The 16,901-nt window shown below is 39.4% G+C and overlaps 1 protein-coding gene across 3 annotated transcripts in view; it reads left to right on the forward strand.

Annotated features, from left to right (window-relative positions):
* LAMA2 (laminin subunit alpha 2) overlaps positions 1-16,901 on the forward strand; it is a 455,577-nt gene that overhangs the window by 147,992 nt on the left and 290,684 nt on the right. For all 3 annotated transcript variants that reach the window (XM_073337269.1, XM_073337270.1, XM_073337271.1), the window contains exon 4: positions 5,915-6,157. In XM_073337269.1, coding sequence (XP_073193370.1) covers positions 5,915-6,157 — 243 coding nt within the window. The remainder of the gene's footprint in view (positions 1-5,914; positions 6,158-16,901) is intronic.

The raw sequence follows: 16,901 nt of genomic DNA on the forward strand, positions 1-16,901 counted from the left end.
ACATGTTTCTTGTAAAATGATCAGCAGATAAACAGTTAACAATATTGACATCCCATTTATTATTATTACATTCCAGAGTTAATGCATCATTGAGATGAATGGGTAGTTCATACCTATCAGAATTGTTTTAGTTTGCCTGTTTGTAAATTCAGGAAGAGGAACTGACTATAAACAATGTTAGTGTTAAGTTTAGGAGGATATTTTTGTAACTATAAGGATTAAAAATTAATTATGAATAGGAAAACAATGCTTAGATTTATCCACACAATTTTGCGGAATTAGGTTGATTATGTTTGTCAAGGTTCCTCCCCCACTCTGAACTCTAGGGTACAGATGTGGGGACCTGCATGAAAAACCTCCTAAGCTTATCTTTACCAGCTTAGGTCAAAACTTCCCCAAGGTACAAAATATTCCACCCTTTGTCCTTGGATTGGCCGCTACCACCACCAAACTAATACTGGTTACTGGGGAAGAGCTGTTTGGACGCGTCTTTCCCCCCAAAATACTTCCCAAAACCTTGCACCCCACTTCCTGGACAAGGTTTGGTAAAAAGCCTCACCAATTTGCCTAGGTGACTCCAGACCCAGACCCTTGGATCTTAAGAAAAATGAACAATCCTCCCAACACTTGCACCCCCCCTTTCCTGGGAAATGTTGGATAAAAAGCCTCACCAATTTGCATAGGTGACCACAGACCCAAACCCTTGGATGTGAGAACAATGAAAAAGCATTCAGTTTTCTTACAAGAAGACTTTTAATAAAAATAGAAGTAAATAGAAATAAAGAAATCCCCCCTGTAAAATCAGGATGGTAGATACCTTACAGGGTAATTAGATTCAAAACATAGAGAACCCCTCTAGGCAAAACCTTAAGTTACAAAAAAGGTACACAGACAGAAATAGTTATTCTATTCAGCACAGTTCTTTTCTCAGCCATTTAAAGAAATCATAATCTAACACATACCTAGCTAGATTACTTACTAAAAGTTCTAAGACTCCATTCCTGGTCTATCCCCGGCCAAGACAGACTATAGACAGACACACAGACCCTTTGTTTCTCTCCCTCCTCCCAGCTTTTGAAAGTATCTTGTCTCCTCATTGGTCATTTTGGTCAGGTGCCAGCGAGGTTACCTTTAGCTTCTTAACCCTTTACAGGTGAGAGGAGCTTTCCCCTGGCCAGGAGGGATTTCAAAGGGGTTTACCCTTCCCTTTATATTTATGACAATGTTCATACATCTTAAGCATCTAAATAAGAATATAAACCTTTGTCCAAATTCCGAATGCCACATATATGTTACAGTTTACCTGATTGATGTATAGAACAAAAATTAAAGAGAGAATTATAACAGTAAAGAAACAAGTAAAGAAACTTTTTGCCCCAGATTGTTGGTATAACTCTGAGACATTAACCCTGTTTTTCAGAATTAGGTTCTGAGATGTTGGGCAATATTCTATATAATTGGTCAATACTGTATTTAATTTGTGATGCTATTCTAAATTACAAAAAACTGCTATTAGCTGATGAATTTATTTTTGAAATAGAAGAGAAGGTGGGAGTAACACACAAGGAAATTCCTGCTTCAATGGCTAACCTTATGCAGATTAATGATTCACTTCAGCACAATCTGAATAATATTAGTGTAGCGAATTATCCTGTACAATAGGATACACTTTCCTATATCTTCTGAGCCATTCTTCAGAAGAGACAGTGCTATAACATATGGAAATGTTTTTCTCAATGTGTGTTTTGAAGACTTTGCTGCTGAGATAATTAGCAATGAAAATGAGACCCAAGACTCATTTTGTATCTCATCATGAGGCCCATTCTGTCCATAATTTGGGAAAGGCTCAGAGGACTATTTAGAGTATTCCCCTACTAATTATGTTATAGTCACATGAATGAAGTAACTGGGAACAGTTCCAGCTGTACAGTGGCTGCTGTGCTAATTGGCTGCTATACGCCACTAGGCAGTTTGGTACTGCTCTGCTCTTTTTTCACATTCAGATTGGCAAACTTTGATTACCTGTTGTACTCCATTGGACTTGTGTAAAAAGAGATATGCTCTAAGATTGAGCTATTATGATATCATTTACACGTATCAGCCTACTGATCCAATCAAAAAGCAAAACAGAAAGATTTATTTCATGAAATACCCTATGGGAACAAGCTCATTTTACTAAGAATTTTGACTCCAGCTAGCAGAACTGGTTCACTTTTTGTGTCATTGTGAAATAAACATGGTGACAATGTGACATAAGTGCAATAAAGCTCAAAGATACTTTAGATTTTATCTGTATTAGAGCACTCAGTCGCTGAGTTCCAGTTGGTTGTATTGTGCTAACTGAAGCACCATTGACAAGTTTGTCCACTAAGGTAAGGTTGCACCCACACCAGGAGAGCCTTACACTAATTCAGGTGGAGTGGCCGTCATCTTTGACAAAGATGACAGCTCCCTGAACTGGAAAACCTCCTTTATTCACTGGCTGAGAGTTCCCTCTCAGCTACCCATCTTGTCACACCCCACCAGTCCCCTACAGTACCCCCCTCAAAATCTTCCCCAGTCCTGTCTCTTGCCATTCACCCCACATTATGCACTGAAAATTCCCTGGCTACTGTGGTTCTTCCATCGAGACAGTTATAATGTAACTTGCTTGCCTCCCCAACAATCAGACGAAGCGCTTTCGTGTGTGTATGGGTAAGGGTACTCTTCAATCATTTTGAGGGGGTGGGAAATCTTGTAACTTCTCTAATATAGACAAGACCTAAGAATGATTGAAAAATCATTCAGCCACCCCATTATCCCTATTCCATTTTTTGTTGTTAGCATGTTTGGAATCTGTACCAAAGCGAGGAATTTACCACCATAAGGGTGTTATTTTCAGCTGGTGTTGATCAATGGAGCTTTATTGACTTACAGCAACTGAGGGATCTGATACTGAACATTTACATTTTAATGGTGCCTATTGTAGCATTACCAGCCTGCCCAAAAGAAACTGTTTCTCCCTGAACTCCTACTGATGTGCAGTTCCACAACTCTCTCAATGCATGTTTGTGTCTAAATGGGACCATTTAGTCCATACTCTTTTGTGGGGATCAAAAAATTCATTTAGTTCCCAAGTTTGGCTTTCCTATTCTATTGCATGGCCCAGACTGAAGGAATAATCTTGTTTTATTACAAAGACACCCTCTTTGGGGTCAGCTGATGAATGGAGACATGAATTAGAAAAATGGAATGTGATTCATAACTCTATGGAATGTAAATAATTTGGCATAATTTCAAAAGCTACTTTTGGAATTCTCAAATCAAAGGCAAGACAGAGACAATGCTCTGGGTCAGCTGAAAACTCTAACTAGTGTGTGTTTAAAAATGAATCTTTATGTACTACACTCTAAAGTGTTTTCTTAAGTTGAGAAAAAAAATTCCATGAGCTGCAGCATCTCAACTGTTTATTTTCTTTCCCTTTATATTTTCTTTAAAACTTTATTGCATTTTTCTTAACACAGATAAACAAAAATAAACAAAACCAAAAGATATGTAATCAACTGATAATTCATCCATAATGTACAATATCTCAATGGACTACAAAAGAAAGGAATTAGGATAAGTCTTCTGCAGTTACACAGGATCCTTATTAAAGTATGGTTCCAATCTGGAGTGACTATAAAAATGGAACCTTCATACACAACAAGTCTGCTTACTTTAGTTGTAAAAGCAGCTTTTTACTTTCCTTTATTCTCGTGAGCCCTGCAGAGCCCAACACAACTGAGAGCGTAAAGTGAACACTGGCAGCAGGTTTTGCAGCGACGAGAACATCTATTTGAGCAATGATGATATTGGAGCTTGATAGTATTCAACAGTAGAAAATACTCCTCGTCCATCTCTGTTTTTCAGTGAATACTCTAGGGTTGTCAGACCAAACACTGCTCCTCCCATTTGTTATCCTGTATTTCAGTGCGATTGCACAGATTTCAGCCATTCTGCTGTTGTCCTAATATCTGAGCTTCGAGTATAAACTCAAATACTAAAGTATTTATTAGGAATATATCACAGTGAGATCTCTGGACTGGATGTTTTGAGCCAAAAAAGTTTACATGGCTGGACTAGATCAGACATATTAGTGTAATATGAAATTATTTAGTTCAATGGAGCCACTACCCATGCAAAAAAATCCAAAATAACTTTCTGTACAAATATATCAGAAACAGTCTCCTAGACAATGCAGTTTTTTCTCAACAATTACAATACAATGTTTTAAAAAAAATTATTGAGCTCTCCAATTAGATTGTTTCTTTCCAAACAGCATAATTTTGTGAGGGGAGAAAATAAAGTTTAGCTATTTTTAAACTGTCTTAGACTGTTTGCAGTAAATGACATATGTTAGTGTGATCCGGTGTGGCTGTAATTTATGGCTGCAATTCAATCCGTCAGTAAGTGGGAACAATGAAGAGAGTAAAGGGCATGTATGAAATAGGAGGAGAGTGATTGAATGAGAGCAATGAATAGTGTGGTTAGTCTTTCCTAGCTCAGGGTTTTGTTGGTTTATATACTGATATATGTCCACCAAAAAAAGTGTTCATAACCAAGTTCTCATGCCGTGAGTGGACACACTAATACTCACCACCTAAAGCAACCCTCAACAAATCCACTCCCTTATGCATGTTTTTCAAGTTGAAAACCAGACGGCAAGTGCTGTGACAGCATGGTGCTTGTAGATACTGCAGGAGCTTCTTCTTAAGAGGGAAGAGAGCAGGGAGCTTCTCTTGCCTGCCCCTAGTCCCATCCCAAAGATCTGCAAGCATTGTTAATACTTGGGCTTCACAGAGGGCAGAATTCTGTGCTGTGGATCTTAACTATTTTGTTCTTGGTATGTGCCTGGAGGGCAGAATGATGGAGTTGAGGTGTAGATCTGATAATTTTTTGTCATATATGTTCTTCACAGTCACTTTCCCAAATCCAACACTGAAACCATTAAGCCAGAAATTAGTGCAATATTCTCCCTCCGGCCTCCTTCTGTAGGTGCTCATGGCACTACCTCATAGAAAGGCGAGTCTAACTATTAATTCACTGTACATTCATCCCTTCTAACAGGGACCTATGCTCTCACTCCTCTGCTTCACTGTTAGTACTGTGGTATCTGTATGTTATTAGGGGAGAAGATGCTGCAGCATTAGCAAATGTTGTTCTGGAGCTACAAATGTAGCTATTGTTTGTGGCTCAAATCCCAGCAAGCAGGCTAGCAGGAAAAAACCTTGTACATTAACTGGAAAGGCAGATGAAGCAGACAATAATAAGTGTTGATTACATGCTATTATTCTGTTTATAGTGACATTTCATGTATCTCTATAAGGCTTATTTATGGCAGCTGTACAGAAGCCATGTGATGTGGCCAGAAATGTTTTATGGAGAAATTTCATGTGACATGATTACCCACTATTGTCTTAACCACAGAGTTTCACATGAGAGAGAAAATCACAATTGAGTTTGGGAAATGGGTAACTGTTACAAAAGGTGTGTGTGTATATATGCTCAAATGAACGTTTATATGCATATATTGCTATATAATATAGTAAATTGTACGAATGTAAATACCATATACAAAGATAAAATTTTCAATATTTCAAATGAAACTGAAGGAGAAGTTTGGCAATTCTCTAGTGAGTTAGATTGAATCTGGAGGATTATTTTTTATCACACTTCCAAAAGTCTGTGCTGCCACAGTGGAATTTCTGTCTTGCAGAAATGTTACTGGAGAAGGGATATTTTCACGGTCAAAGAGTTTCACTGCAAGGTGTTGCCTTCTTTCATTTTCAGGGAAAAATTCTCAGATGAGAATTGACTATATTTAGCTTTTTTACTTTGGCAGAAAATGAATATATAAATATACATTTACTTGTATTTTTAATTTGTTCTCCAGGTATTCCAGATTGCATATGTTATTGTGAAAGCAGCTAATGCGCCTCGACCTGGGAACTGGATTTTGGAGCGTTCACTGGATGGTGTTAACTATCAGCCATGGCAATATTATGCCATAACAGACACAGAATGCCTGACACGTTACAACATTCATCCCCGCAGAGGGCCTCCATCCTATGCAAAAGATGATGAAGTTATATGCACTTCGTTTTACTCCAAGATCCACCCACTGGAGAATGGAGAGGTAAGATGGGAAATATACTGCAGCCAACATGCCAACAGAAATATTGTTTTGCTTAATTGATAAGTATATGCCTTGTGCAGACAATGTTTTTGTATAGGCTTTATATATGAAGGATGGAGCTCTTTTCTTATATGTGCATCAATAGAGGTTGCCATATACCCCATTAAACAGGGAGAAATACTCACTAATAAACACATGCAGTGTGAAGGAACTCTGTGGTCCTTAATCTCTAGTACTTGCAGGCAACTCCTTTGTAGTTAAGATAGGCAACAATTCCAATAAGAAGCAGAGAAAGATACTGGGCGAAACTCCCATTGACTTCAGGGGGGTTATGATTTCACTTGCTGCATTTAAATATACCACTTGCAGCTGTAAGCCACTTTCCCCTTCCTTTTTCTTATTTAAGTGGCAAAAAATTTATATTTTTCACAGAATAAATGTTCATATTTATTAATCTTACTCACATCCTGATAATTCACAAAAATAAAATGACAGTTGGATATGGAATAGATTTTAGGCAACACATTTTGGTGTACATTAGTCACAGGGTGGGATATTTTTCTCTTACTGTACTGACTGTGATTGCTGAGTAATTCCTGACTACCATTCAAAATCTCATGCTTTTTTTTTTTTTTAAACCAAAACAGTTCTTGAGTTTGTGGAGCTTCTGAACTTTCAGCTTTTCTTCTTTCATACTCCATGCCTATTTCACTTCAACTATGCACCTCACTACATATCCCTGCTAGATTTTTTTTTATCAACAGAATGACATAGCTCCTAGTTATGGGTGACTTTATTGTATTTTTTTTTCAGTAGTTTACATTTCAAGGCCCACAGCTTCCTGACATGCTGCAGTCAGGACTGCTGTCAGCAAACTTTTCACAATTCTGGACAATACTCAGAACATGCATGTTTCTGAGCTCTCAAAATGCTATCTGTCTAGAGACACAGTGGCTTGAACTGTGAAACTGGGAGGCTGGAGGTCTGCATTGAAGAATTTGTGTATTTGCAAGCTTATATTTCTGTGTGCAAGTACCATGATTATCTGTGCAAATTGGGAGTTGAGGCATGGAAACAGCCATTTCTAATGCAGTTTCAGAAATAATACATATAAATGTAGGCATGAAAATGTACACAATTTCTTGCAAGGAAATTTTCAAAAGGACCCAAATCTGCCCTTCTAGCATGTGGAATCGGATACACACAAGATACAACTCAAGACATAGACACCATTTGTGTTCTCTTTTCACATGAAGTAGAGTGTACACATGTAAAATGTAACACTTGGCTATGCAAATGACAGTGCTAAAAACTGTGTGTGTACAGATGTCATATTTCTAAAATATTTATGAGTAAGTCCAGGGAGTGAATAGGGGATTTGAAGCAGCAATTTTACTAAGATAGACATTTCAGACAGTTTCCTTTGGTGAGAACATTTGTATAGTTAAAACTAATGCCACCAGAACCCTTTCAGCATCTCAGTTGATTTAAATTCATTCTCTTTCTTTAAGGGCATAATTCTCTTCTGAGACTTGCAGGCAAATCTTGACTCCAATCTTCTGCTGTCCTGTGAATGAAATTGTTCAATCAGATCCATGCCTCCTTATGTCCTTAACGTGGATTAAACTGGTTTCAGTGAACTATGGACTCCTAAGTAACGAAGGACCCCAGTTCAGTAAAGCACTTAAGTATGTACTTAACTGTAAGCACATGCTTAATTAAGTCTTATTGACTTCAATGGAACTTAGCCCATGCTTAAAGTTAAGCACTTGCTTTAGTTCTTAGTCTCTAAGGTGCCACAAGTCTTCCTTTTCTTTTTGGGTTCCATGTGTTGTTAGATTGGGATGTTGCATCAAAGCTCATAAAGAACACATACCAGTGATTATGATACTTAAACAGGGCTCTGATTTTAAGAAAAGGAGACTTGGTTTGAACAAGGAATGTATTCAGCATAATGTCCAGCTAAAGCAAATTCTTATCCAAAAACTCTAGTCCACTGGAGGCATGATAATAAAAACATCCCTCTGGAAACTTATCTCACACTTTTAAAGTATCCTTCCGTGATGCAGATCTATATGGAAAGTCAACTATCTCCAGTGGAGACCATCAAGTGGAGTTTTCACAATCATTGGAAGAGTTTGATTCCATGTAAATTAATAAACATAACCTGTAACCTACACAAACCTGTTACCATAGGTGTAACGTCAATCTTATCTGTTTTATTAGTACAGACAGCACTATGAAATAAATGGCAGCCACAGTCAGTTTTTTAATATTCGGTCAAAACACACATGAGGTGAGAAACAATAAAATAGAAATCCATACAGACATCATAGTTAGCCATATCTTACATTGCAGAAGATTTGATTGGACCCTGGTCTTTCAGCAGAGCTAAATATGTGCATTACTTATTTCACTTTCAGTGTAGAACTGTGATTTATATACTAGTTACTGAAAGCCAAGATTTGCATGCATGACTAGTGATTGTGGGTATCTTCATATCTTGGTGACCTGCTTGGGATACCTTGAAGGAGCCTGATTTTCAGACAGTGTGTACTCATCATCAAGCCTGACTACGTGCAGGATGTGTATGGATCTACAAGACACTGCCAAAGTCAGATACATGCTCTGGTATTACACATTTGTTCATAGCAACATTTGAAATTAAAACCGGGCAAATTAGAGGGGAGAAACTCCTGTGTTGGAGCCCTTTTAGTGAACGTTATCTAATATATACATATATTTTAGTCAATGAGTTTATTGATGATAATATTAATAGAAATGGCAATTTTAAGTAATTATTAGCTATATTAATCAAAATGCATATCTGGAATTCATTAACATGGTATTTGCTCCAGAAAGAAGTTTCTAAGATATATTCTCAGCCAATCAGGGAATAGAAACAGTACCACATGACTTGTCTTCAAGCCAACCTAACCAACACAGCTGAATTTCATATAACAGATTCTTTACAATCAGGTGCTTGTAAACAATCACTCTACAGGGCAAGAATTATTTACAGAGATGATTCAGTGACTAATTTTTTTAACAAATAAATTTGAGAAAATCAAAACCTGCTCAAGAACATTTTATGAACAATAAAATGGGCGAAATCAATTAAATTAGTTACTTGATCAGCTCTATTTGAATAGCACTCTGAAAAATGTTGACTTAAGTAAATGCATTGATACCACTGAAACAGTCAAATCCACCACACATTCTGAAGTCATTGGGACTTATGGCTTGTAGGAAAGGTAGAATGTTAGTCACACTCCACTGCAAAGACTGTGACATTTTGTTTTTGGTTACTGCATGTTTCTCAAAGAACATCAATACATGAACAGACCTGCAGTATGGTGAAAGCTTATTTTCAGTATGAAAATATATCTTCCAATATCTTAAATATTATCAGATGAGGATTTCTTTCACATATATATTAGAGGATGACATGTTCTTTATTGTTTTTATAAAGCAGGTTCCTTGATTTAATGTTAATTTGTTTGACATCAGTCAGGAAACTAAAAATATATCTGGGGGACATATGAGGAGTTCTGTGACTGCCATGTTTTAGTGTGGGGAGAGGGCCATAAGAATTAGCCCATGTCCCTTTTGGTTTCATGACATTTCCATCTTTCCTTGCTGGGATTATTACTTTTGATTTCCTCAGATCATCATTAGTCTGAGAACTAAAAATTAATAGTTAACATAGTGATTTTTTGCTTCATTTCCCCAGCACAGAAGTCTATTATTTACATCTAATTTGTTCCTTTTTTACTGCAATCACTTTCTTGTTTTTCTCGACTGTAACCAATGCCTGGACTTCTGTTTGATTCTATTAGGTAGATATTGGTCTCGGGAACATTATCTTAGTGCCACTTATTCTTCTGAGTGGTAGCCGTGTTAGTCTGTATCAGCAAAAAAACAAAACAAAAAAAACCAAAAAAACCAAGGAGGACTTGTGGTACCTTAGAGACTAACAAATGTATTTGGGCATAAGCTTTTGTGGGCTAAAACTCACTTCATCGGATGCATGCAGCAGAAAATAATTAATTGGAATTAATTTGCAAACTGGACACCATTAAATTAGGCTTGAATAAAGAATGGAAGTGGATGGGTCATTACACAAAATAAAAACTATTTCCCCATGCTGTTTTTCACACCTTCTTGTCAACTGTTTGAAATGGGCCATCCTGATTAAAACGACAAAAGTTTTTTTTCTCCTGCTGATAATAGCCCACATTAATTGATTAGTCTTGTTACAATTGGTATGGCAACACCCACTGTTTCATGTTCTCTGTGTATATATATCTTCCTACTGTCTTTTCCACTGCATGCATCCGATGAAGTGGGTTTTAGCTCACGAAAGCTTATGCCCAAATAAATTTGTTAGTCTCTAAGGTGCCACAAGTACTCCTCATTTTTTTTACTTATTTTTCTGTGGACTGTATAGAGTTTTCATCTATTTTGATGTTTTAAACGGCATGTATAATGTCACATACTGTACGTTTTATGCTTAGACACATGAAATTTTCCCATTGTATCCTGTCAGTCTTTGCTAGATGCTCCTAAGTTAATCTGAAGAAGAATGGGAACTGAGGTGCTTCTGCCTCTCACTGTAACTCATTAAATATTTTAGACATTTTCATCAAAAATGACCTTTTCTGCTGGGCTGCAGCTTGATTTGGGGTGGAGCGAAATGGGGAAGTCATCTCTTTTCACCTCCACCTACAGAAACATTCCCTCAAGCACAGACAGATGTTTCAAGCCTATTATAGGGAACAGGCAGAAACTTAGAGGAAAATAAATTGTTTTGCCATTTTCTACATAACCAATTGTCTCTGCAAGCAGAGCTTGCAACTCTAATCTAGTGAAAAAGGGCGGAGAGAGCTCTACTCAGGGTCTGTGCCAAAAGCATTCAGGGTCACTGGTGAAGCAATAAGAGGGATAACTCATCATCCAGGAGGCTGCATGCTTCCTCATTGGGCTTTCAGCCTTTGGCAACTCTATAAAAGAGAAGATAGGATTTGAATTTAGATTTCTCCTTTGGCAGTGATGAAGAAATCTAAATCCAAATAGCCATTTGACTACCTGGTTCACTTTACTGTGATCCCATACAAGAGATCTGAAAAACTGCTCTTCAGAAGATATGATTAATGTTAGGTTTCAGAGTAACAGCCGTGTTAGTCTGTATTCGCAAAAAGAAAAGGAGTACTTGTGGCACCTTAGAGACTAACCAATTTATTTGAGCATGAGCTTTCGTGAGCTACAGCTCACTTCATCGGATGCATACCGTGGAAACTGCAGCAGACATTATATACACACAGAGATCATGAAACAATACCTCCTCCCACCCCACTGTCCTGCTGGTAATAGCTTATCTAAAGTGATCATCAAGTTGGGCCTTTTCCAGCACAAATCCAGGTTTTCTCACCCTCCACCCCCCCACACACAAACTCACTCTCCTGCTGGTAATAGCCCATCCAAAGTGACAACTGTCTTCACAATGTGCATGATAATCAAGGTGGGCCATTTCCTGCACAAATCCAGGTTCTCTCACCCCCTCACCCCCCTCCAAAAACCACACACACAAACTCACTATCCTGCTGGTAATAGCTCATCCAAAGTGACCACTCTCCCTACAATGTGCATGATAATCAAGGTGGGCCATTTCCAGCACAAATCCAGGTTTTCTCACCCCCCAACCCCCATACACACACAAACTCACTCTCCTGCTGGTAATAGCTCATCCAAAGTGACCACTCTCCCTACAATGTGCATGGTAATCAAGGTGGGCCATGTCTAGCACAAATCCAGGATTTCTCCCCCCCCCCCTTTTTTTTTTCCGGGACACGGACACACACACAGACACACACACACACACACACACACACAAACTCACTCTCCTGCTGGCAATAGCTCATCCAAACTGACCACGCTCCAAGTTTAAATACAAGTTTAACCAGAACATCTGGGAACAATTAAGCAAACTTGCAAGAAGGAGAAATATCTCTCCCTCTGTGGGTACAGTCTGTCTTCCTGAGTATTGTTTCAAAGTATCAGTCTGCAGTAAGTTTAATAAAAATGGGAATAGCTGAGAGTGCATATAAATTGCAAAGGCTAGTCCAATTTACACATTTAAAAGGCACACAGATTTGTATATGAGGAAGATGGGATCAGGGAATCAGAGCTGGGAATGATTCTGTTGTGAATGGAGAGTGGGTATGCCTTGGATTGGTGACGTGGTCACTTAGTATTAATGGCAGGCCAAGCCACTGGGGGAAAGAAGACAGTTTGGATCTAGAGACCCTGCACAAGGAATAATTACTGTTCAGTCTCTTTCTTAAAGTCCCACACACACCCCCGCCCCACCCAGGGGGCATGAATTTTCAGATGTAATGGTTCCTGCTGAGGGGAAATCGTATTAATGCTGCAAAAAGAAAAGGAGGACTTGTGGCACCTTAGAGACTAACAAATTTATTTGAGCATAAGCTTTCGTGAGCTACACCTCACTTCAGCTTATGCTCAAATAAATTTGTTAGTCTCTAAGGTGCCACATGTCCTCCTTTTCTTTTTGCGGATACAGACTAACACGGCTGCTACTCTGAAACCCGTATTAATTCTGGAGAGCCACACAGCTGGCTGTTCCTAGTACACGTTGCACTTACCGCTTCTCCTCTTCATTAGACCGAGCAGCAGAAAGGCAACAATGTTTAGGCTCCTGCCTATTATCCTGGACCGCTATCATAATGGGAGCCATTTTTACACCTGATCTGTTAGACCGATGACCTTGATAGGTCAGCACTAGGCATGGAAGGCAGAGGAGCTGTTTTTCAAGCACAGCCTAACTATGTGGTGCACAGTAGAAGAGAAGTGTGTATAAGGCAGATCAACTGACTTGAGCCCAATATGGAAAGAAGTTGCTAGAATGGAATCATTGTGTTATATTGCAGCTCTCTGAGAGTCAGAGGAGAGTACAGCCAGGCATAAGTCACAATCACTTTACTTTTGCCTTTCCCCCGCACATGTATTCTGGCTAATTGTTTGTCTCTTTCTTCTAAAGTATCAGAGATGGCTTCAGCTGGAGATGGGACACGGGATGAGGTTTGCCAGTGCTCTGAGGTGGTACTGAGCAGTCTCTCTCAGGTGCTTGGCTGGCTGGTTCTTGCTCACATACTCAGGGTTTAAGCATTGGGGGCAGGGATAGCTCAGTGGTTTGAGCATTGGCCTGCTTAAACCCAGGGTTGTGAGTTCAATCCTTGAGGGGGCCATTTAGAGATCTGGGGCAAAAATTGGGGATTGATCCTGCTTTGAGCAGGGGGTTGGACTAGGTGACCTCCTGAGGTCCCTTCCAACCCTGATATTCTATGTCAATATGGAGGATGGGTAAGGAATTTTCCCCCAGGTCAGATTGTCGGGGTTTTGGGTGGGTTTCACCTTTGTCTGTAGTGTGGGGTGCGGGTCACTCACTGGGGTCATCTCAGTTAATCATTTCCCTGCCATTGTGGGGACCTCAGCTATCAGTGCCCTTTTCTCTGCCAGTGGCACATACTAGCTTAGTCTCCTTTGCGTTGTCATACTTTGGTCTAATGTTGGGTGTTGGATTTAGTGTGTGGGTGCGGGGTGGCGCTGGTGGTCTGTGATATACAGAAGGCCACACTAGATGATCTGGTCGTCCCTTCCAGCCTTAAACTCTATGAGTTCACATGGACATCATTGCTCTGGAAAAGCAATCTGAGAAATAACAATTTAGCTAGGCACTGATGCATGCTTTTTAATTAAACCTTTCACAGTAATAATAATATAATATATATTCTTTTTTCTGTCACTCTCCTTTCCCCCTCCCCCTGTTACCTAGAGAGTAATCAAATTAACTAGGATAATTGCAAGCTCTTCTGCTTTCCATCACATTGTAATTTTACTATATTCTATTTCATTTTTCGTGACAGTATAAGCTTCAATGTTCAGATTAGTTATGTCAGGATTGTCAAACATCAGTCACTGGTAACCTAGTACAAAGCCAATATGGTATCACAGCCCAGAAAACACATGTGTGAACACACTCATCTCCCCCTCCCCCCCAAAAAAACCCACATACGGTATACAATGTGCCACTAATGGGGGAAAAAAGCATTCAGAAAGCTACATGCTCCTTAAAGAATCTGGAGTTGGCAAGGGAGAACTCAGAGTTTCAGGCACTAGCAAGTATATTTTGGTAGAGATGGGGGAATTATTGCTGTTGACAAATACTTAACACCTTTGTGAGAGATGCTTTTCATTAAGAAGAAAATTAAGTCAGAAAGGTTTAATTTTGGGGATGTATTCCATTGTCTCTGGTCTGTGACCCTTCCCTCATTTATATTTTTAGCTGTGGCTAGTACTAGTCTTTGCTGATTTCCAGGATCTGTAAAGTTATGAAACTTTAGCTGTATTTTTGCAAGGAAAACTTATCTGCCTGGGAATAGGAATCTGGCATAGATGGATTTTGGCCATATTTGCCATTACCTAACACATAGGCCAGGCATTTTGGTTCAAACCTAACATCTCTTCTCTGATCTTTCTGAGCCAGTGGCAGTAGATCAGTAGCATGCTGGAAGCAAAATGCCTGTCTGTAGATAAAGTTAAGCATACAGTGGCCTTCCTAGGATCTGTAAACAGCTACTTTATTTTCTAACCCATTAAAGTTACTTACACTATTCTGAGCCATTTCAGCCCAAATGTACACCTTTAGTGGGTCATAAGTACTAAAACAGTGGGTTATTTACTTTAACAGTGTCAACTTACTCTCACTGTCTCATTTAATTTGATAAGTCTGCAGCATAATGGATAAAAGCATGCTACCCGTGGCCAGATGTACAGTATTAATGTAATATTGATTCTTCATAAATAGAGCAGGGAAATAAGAGGGATTTAGAAAGGAGCTGTTAGATGTCAGAGACAGCAAGGCAGACAAACCTAAGGAGAATACTGGAGACAAATAAAAGGACATGTATTGATCATGCATTCTCTCATAGTCACCATGTTCTGCTGATTGGTACTTAGAGAACTACAGTTATTCATTGTGGGAACCACATATATTCACTGGCTTATATTGTATACAATTTTATGTATAAATAATGCTTCAGCTCCATATCTGCTCCATAAGCATATATGGAATTGCAGAACTACCTAGTGTGGTATGTAACCTATTGTTTAAATGGGCCTCTGTACCAGATGACTGGAAAACAGCTAATATAGTACCTATTTTTAAAAAGAAAAGGAGTACTTGTGGCACCTTAGAGACTAACCAATTTATTAGAGCATAAGCTTTCGTGAGCTACAGCTCACTTCCTCAGATGCATATCGTGGAAACTGCAGCAGGCTTTATATATACACAGAGAATATGAAACAATACCTCCTCCCACCCCACTGTCCTGCTGGTAATAGCTTATCTAAAGTGATCATCAGGTGGGCCATTTCCAGCACAAATCCAGGTTTTCTCACCCTCCACCCCCCCACACAAATTCACTCTCCTGCTGGTGATAGCCCATCCAAAGTGACAACTCTTTACACAATGTGCATGACAATCAAGTTGGGCTATTTCCTGCACAAATCCAGGTTTTCTCACATCCCCCCACCCCCATACACACACAAACTCACTCTCCTGCTGGTAATAGCTCATCCAAACTGACCACTCTTCAAGTTTAAATCCAAGTTAAACCAGAACATCTGGGGGGGGGGGGTAGGGAAAAACAAGAGGAAACAGGCTACCTTGCATAATGACTTAGCCACTCCCAGTCTCTATTTAAGCCTAAATTAATAGTATCCAATTTGCAAATGAATTCCAATTCAGCAGTTTCTCGCTGGAGTCTGGATTTGAAGTTTTTTTGTTGTAAGATAGCGACCTTCATGTCTGTGATTGCGTGACCAGAGAGATTGAAGTGTTCTCCGACTGGTTTATGAATGTTATAATTCTTGACATCTGATTTGTGTCCATTTATTCTTTTACGTAGAGACTGTCCAGTTTGACCAATGTACATGGCAGAGGGGCATTGTTGGCATATGATGGCATATATCACATTGGTGGATGTGCAGGTGAACGAGCCTCTGATAGTGTGGCTGATGTTATTAGGCCCTGTGATGGTGTCCCCTGAATAGATATGTGGGCACAATTGGCAACGGGCTTTGTTGCAAGGATAAGTTCCTGGGTTAGTGGTTCTGTTGTGTGGTATGTGGTTGTTGGTGAGTATTTGCTTCAGGTTGCGGGGCTGTCTGTAGGCAAGGACTGGCCTGTCTCCCAAGATTTGTGAGAGTGTTGGGTCATCCTTTAGGATAGGTTGTAGATCCTTAATAATGCGTTGGAGGGGTTTTAGTTGGGGGCTGAAGGTGACGGCTAGTGGCGTTCTGTTATTTTCTTTGTTAGGCCTGTCCTGTAGTACTACAGGACAGTAGTACTTGCAACCTGAAGCAAATACTCACCAACAACCACATACCACACAACAGAACCACTAACCCAGGAACTTATCCTTGCAACAAAGCCCGTTGCCAACTGTGCCCACATATCTATTCAGGGGACACCATCACAGGGCCTAATAACATCAGCCACACTATCAGAGGCTCGTTCACCTGCACATCCACCAATGTGATATATGCCATCATATGCCAACAATGCCCCTCTGCCATGTACATTGGTCAAACTGGACAGTCTCTACGTAAAAGAATAAATGGACACAAATCAGATGTCAAGAATTATAACATTCATAAACCA

Source organism: Lepidochelys kempii, chromosome 3 (assembly GCF_965140265.1).
Source record: "Lepidochelys kempii isolate rLepKem1 chromosome 3, rLepKem1.hap2, whole genome shotgun sequence".
NCBI classification, from domain to species: Eukaryota; Metazoa; Chordata; order Testudines; family Cheloniidae; genus Lepidochelys; species Lepidochelys kempii.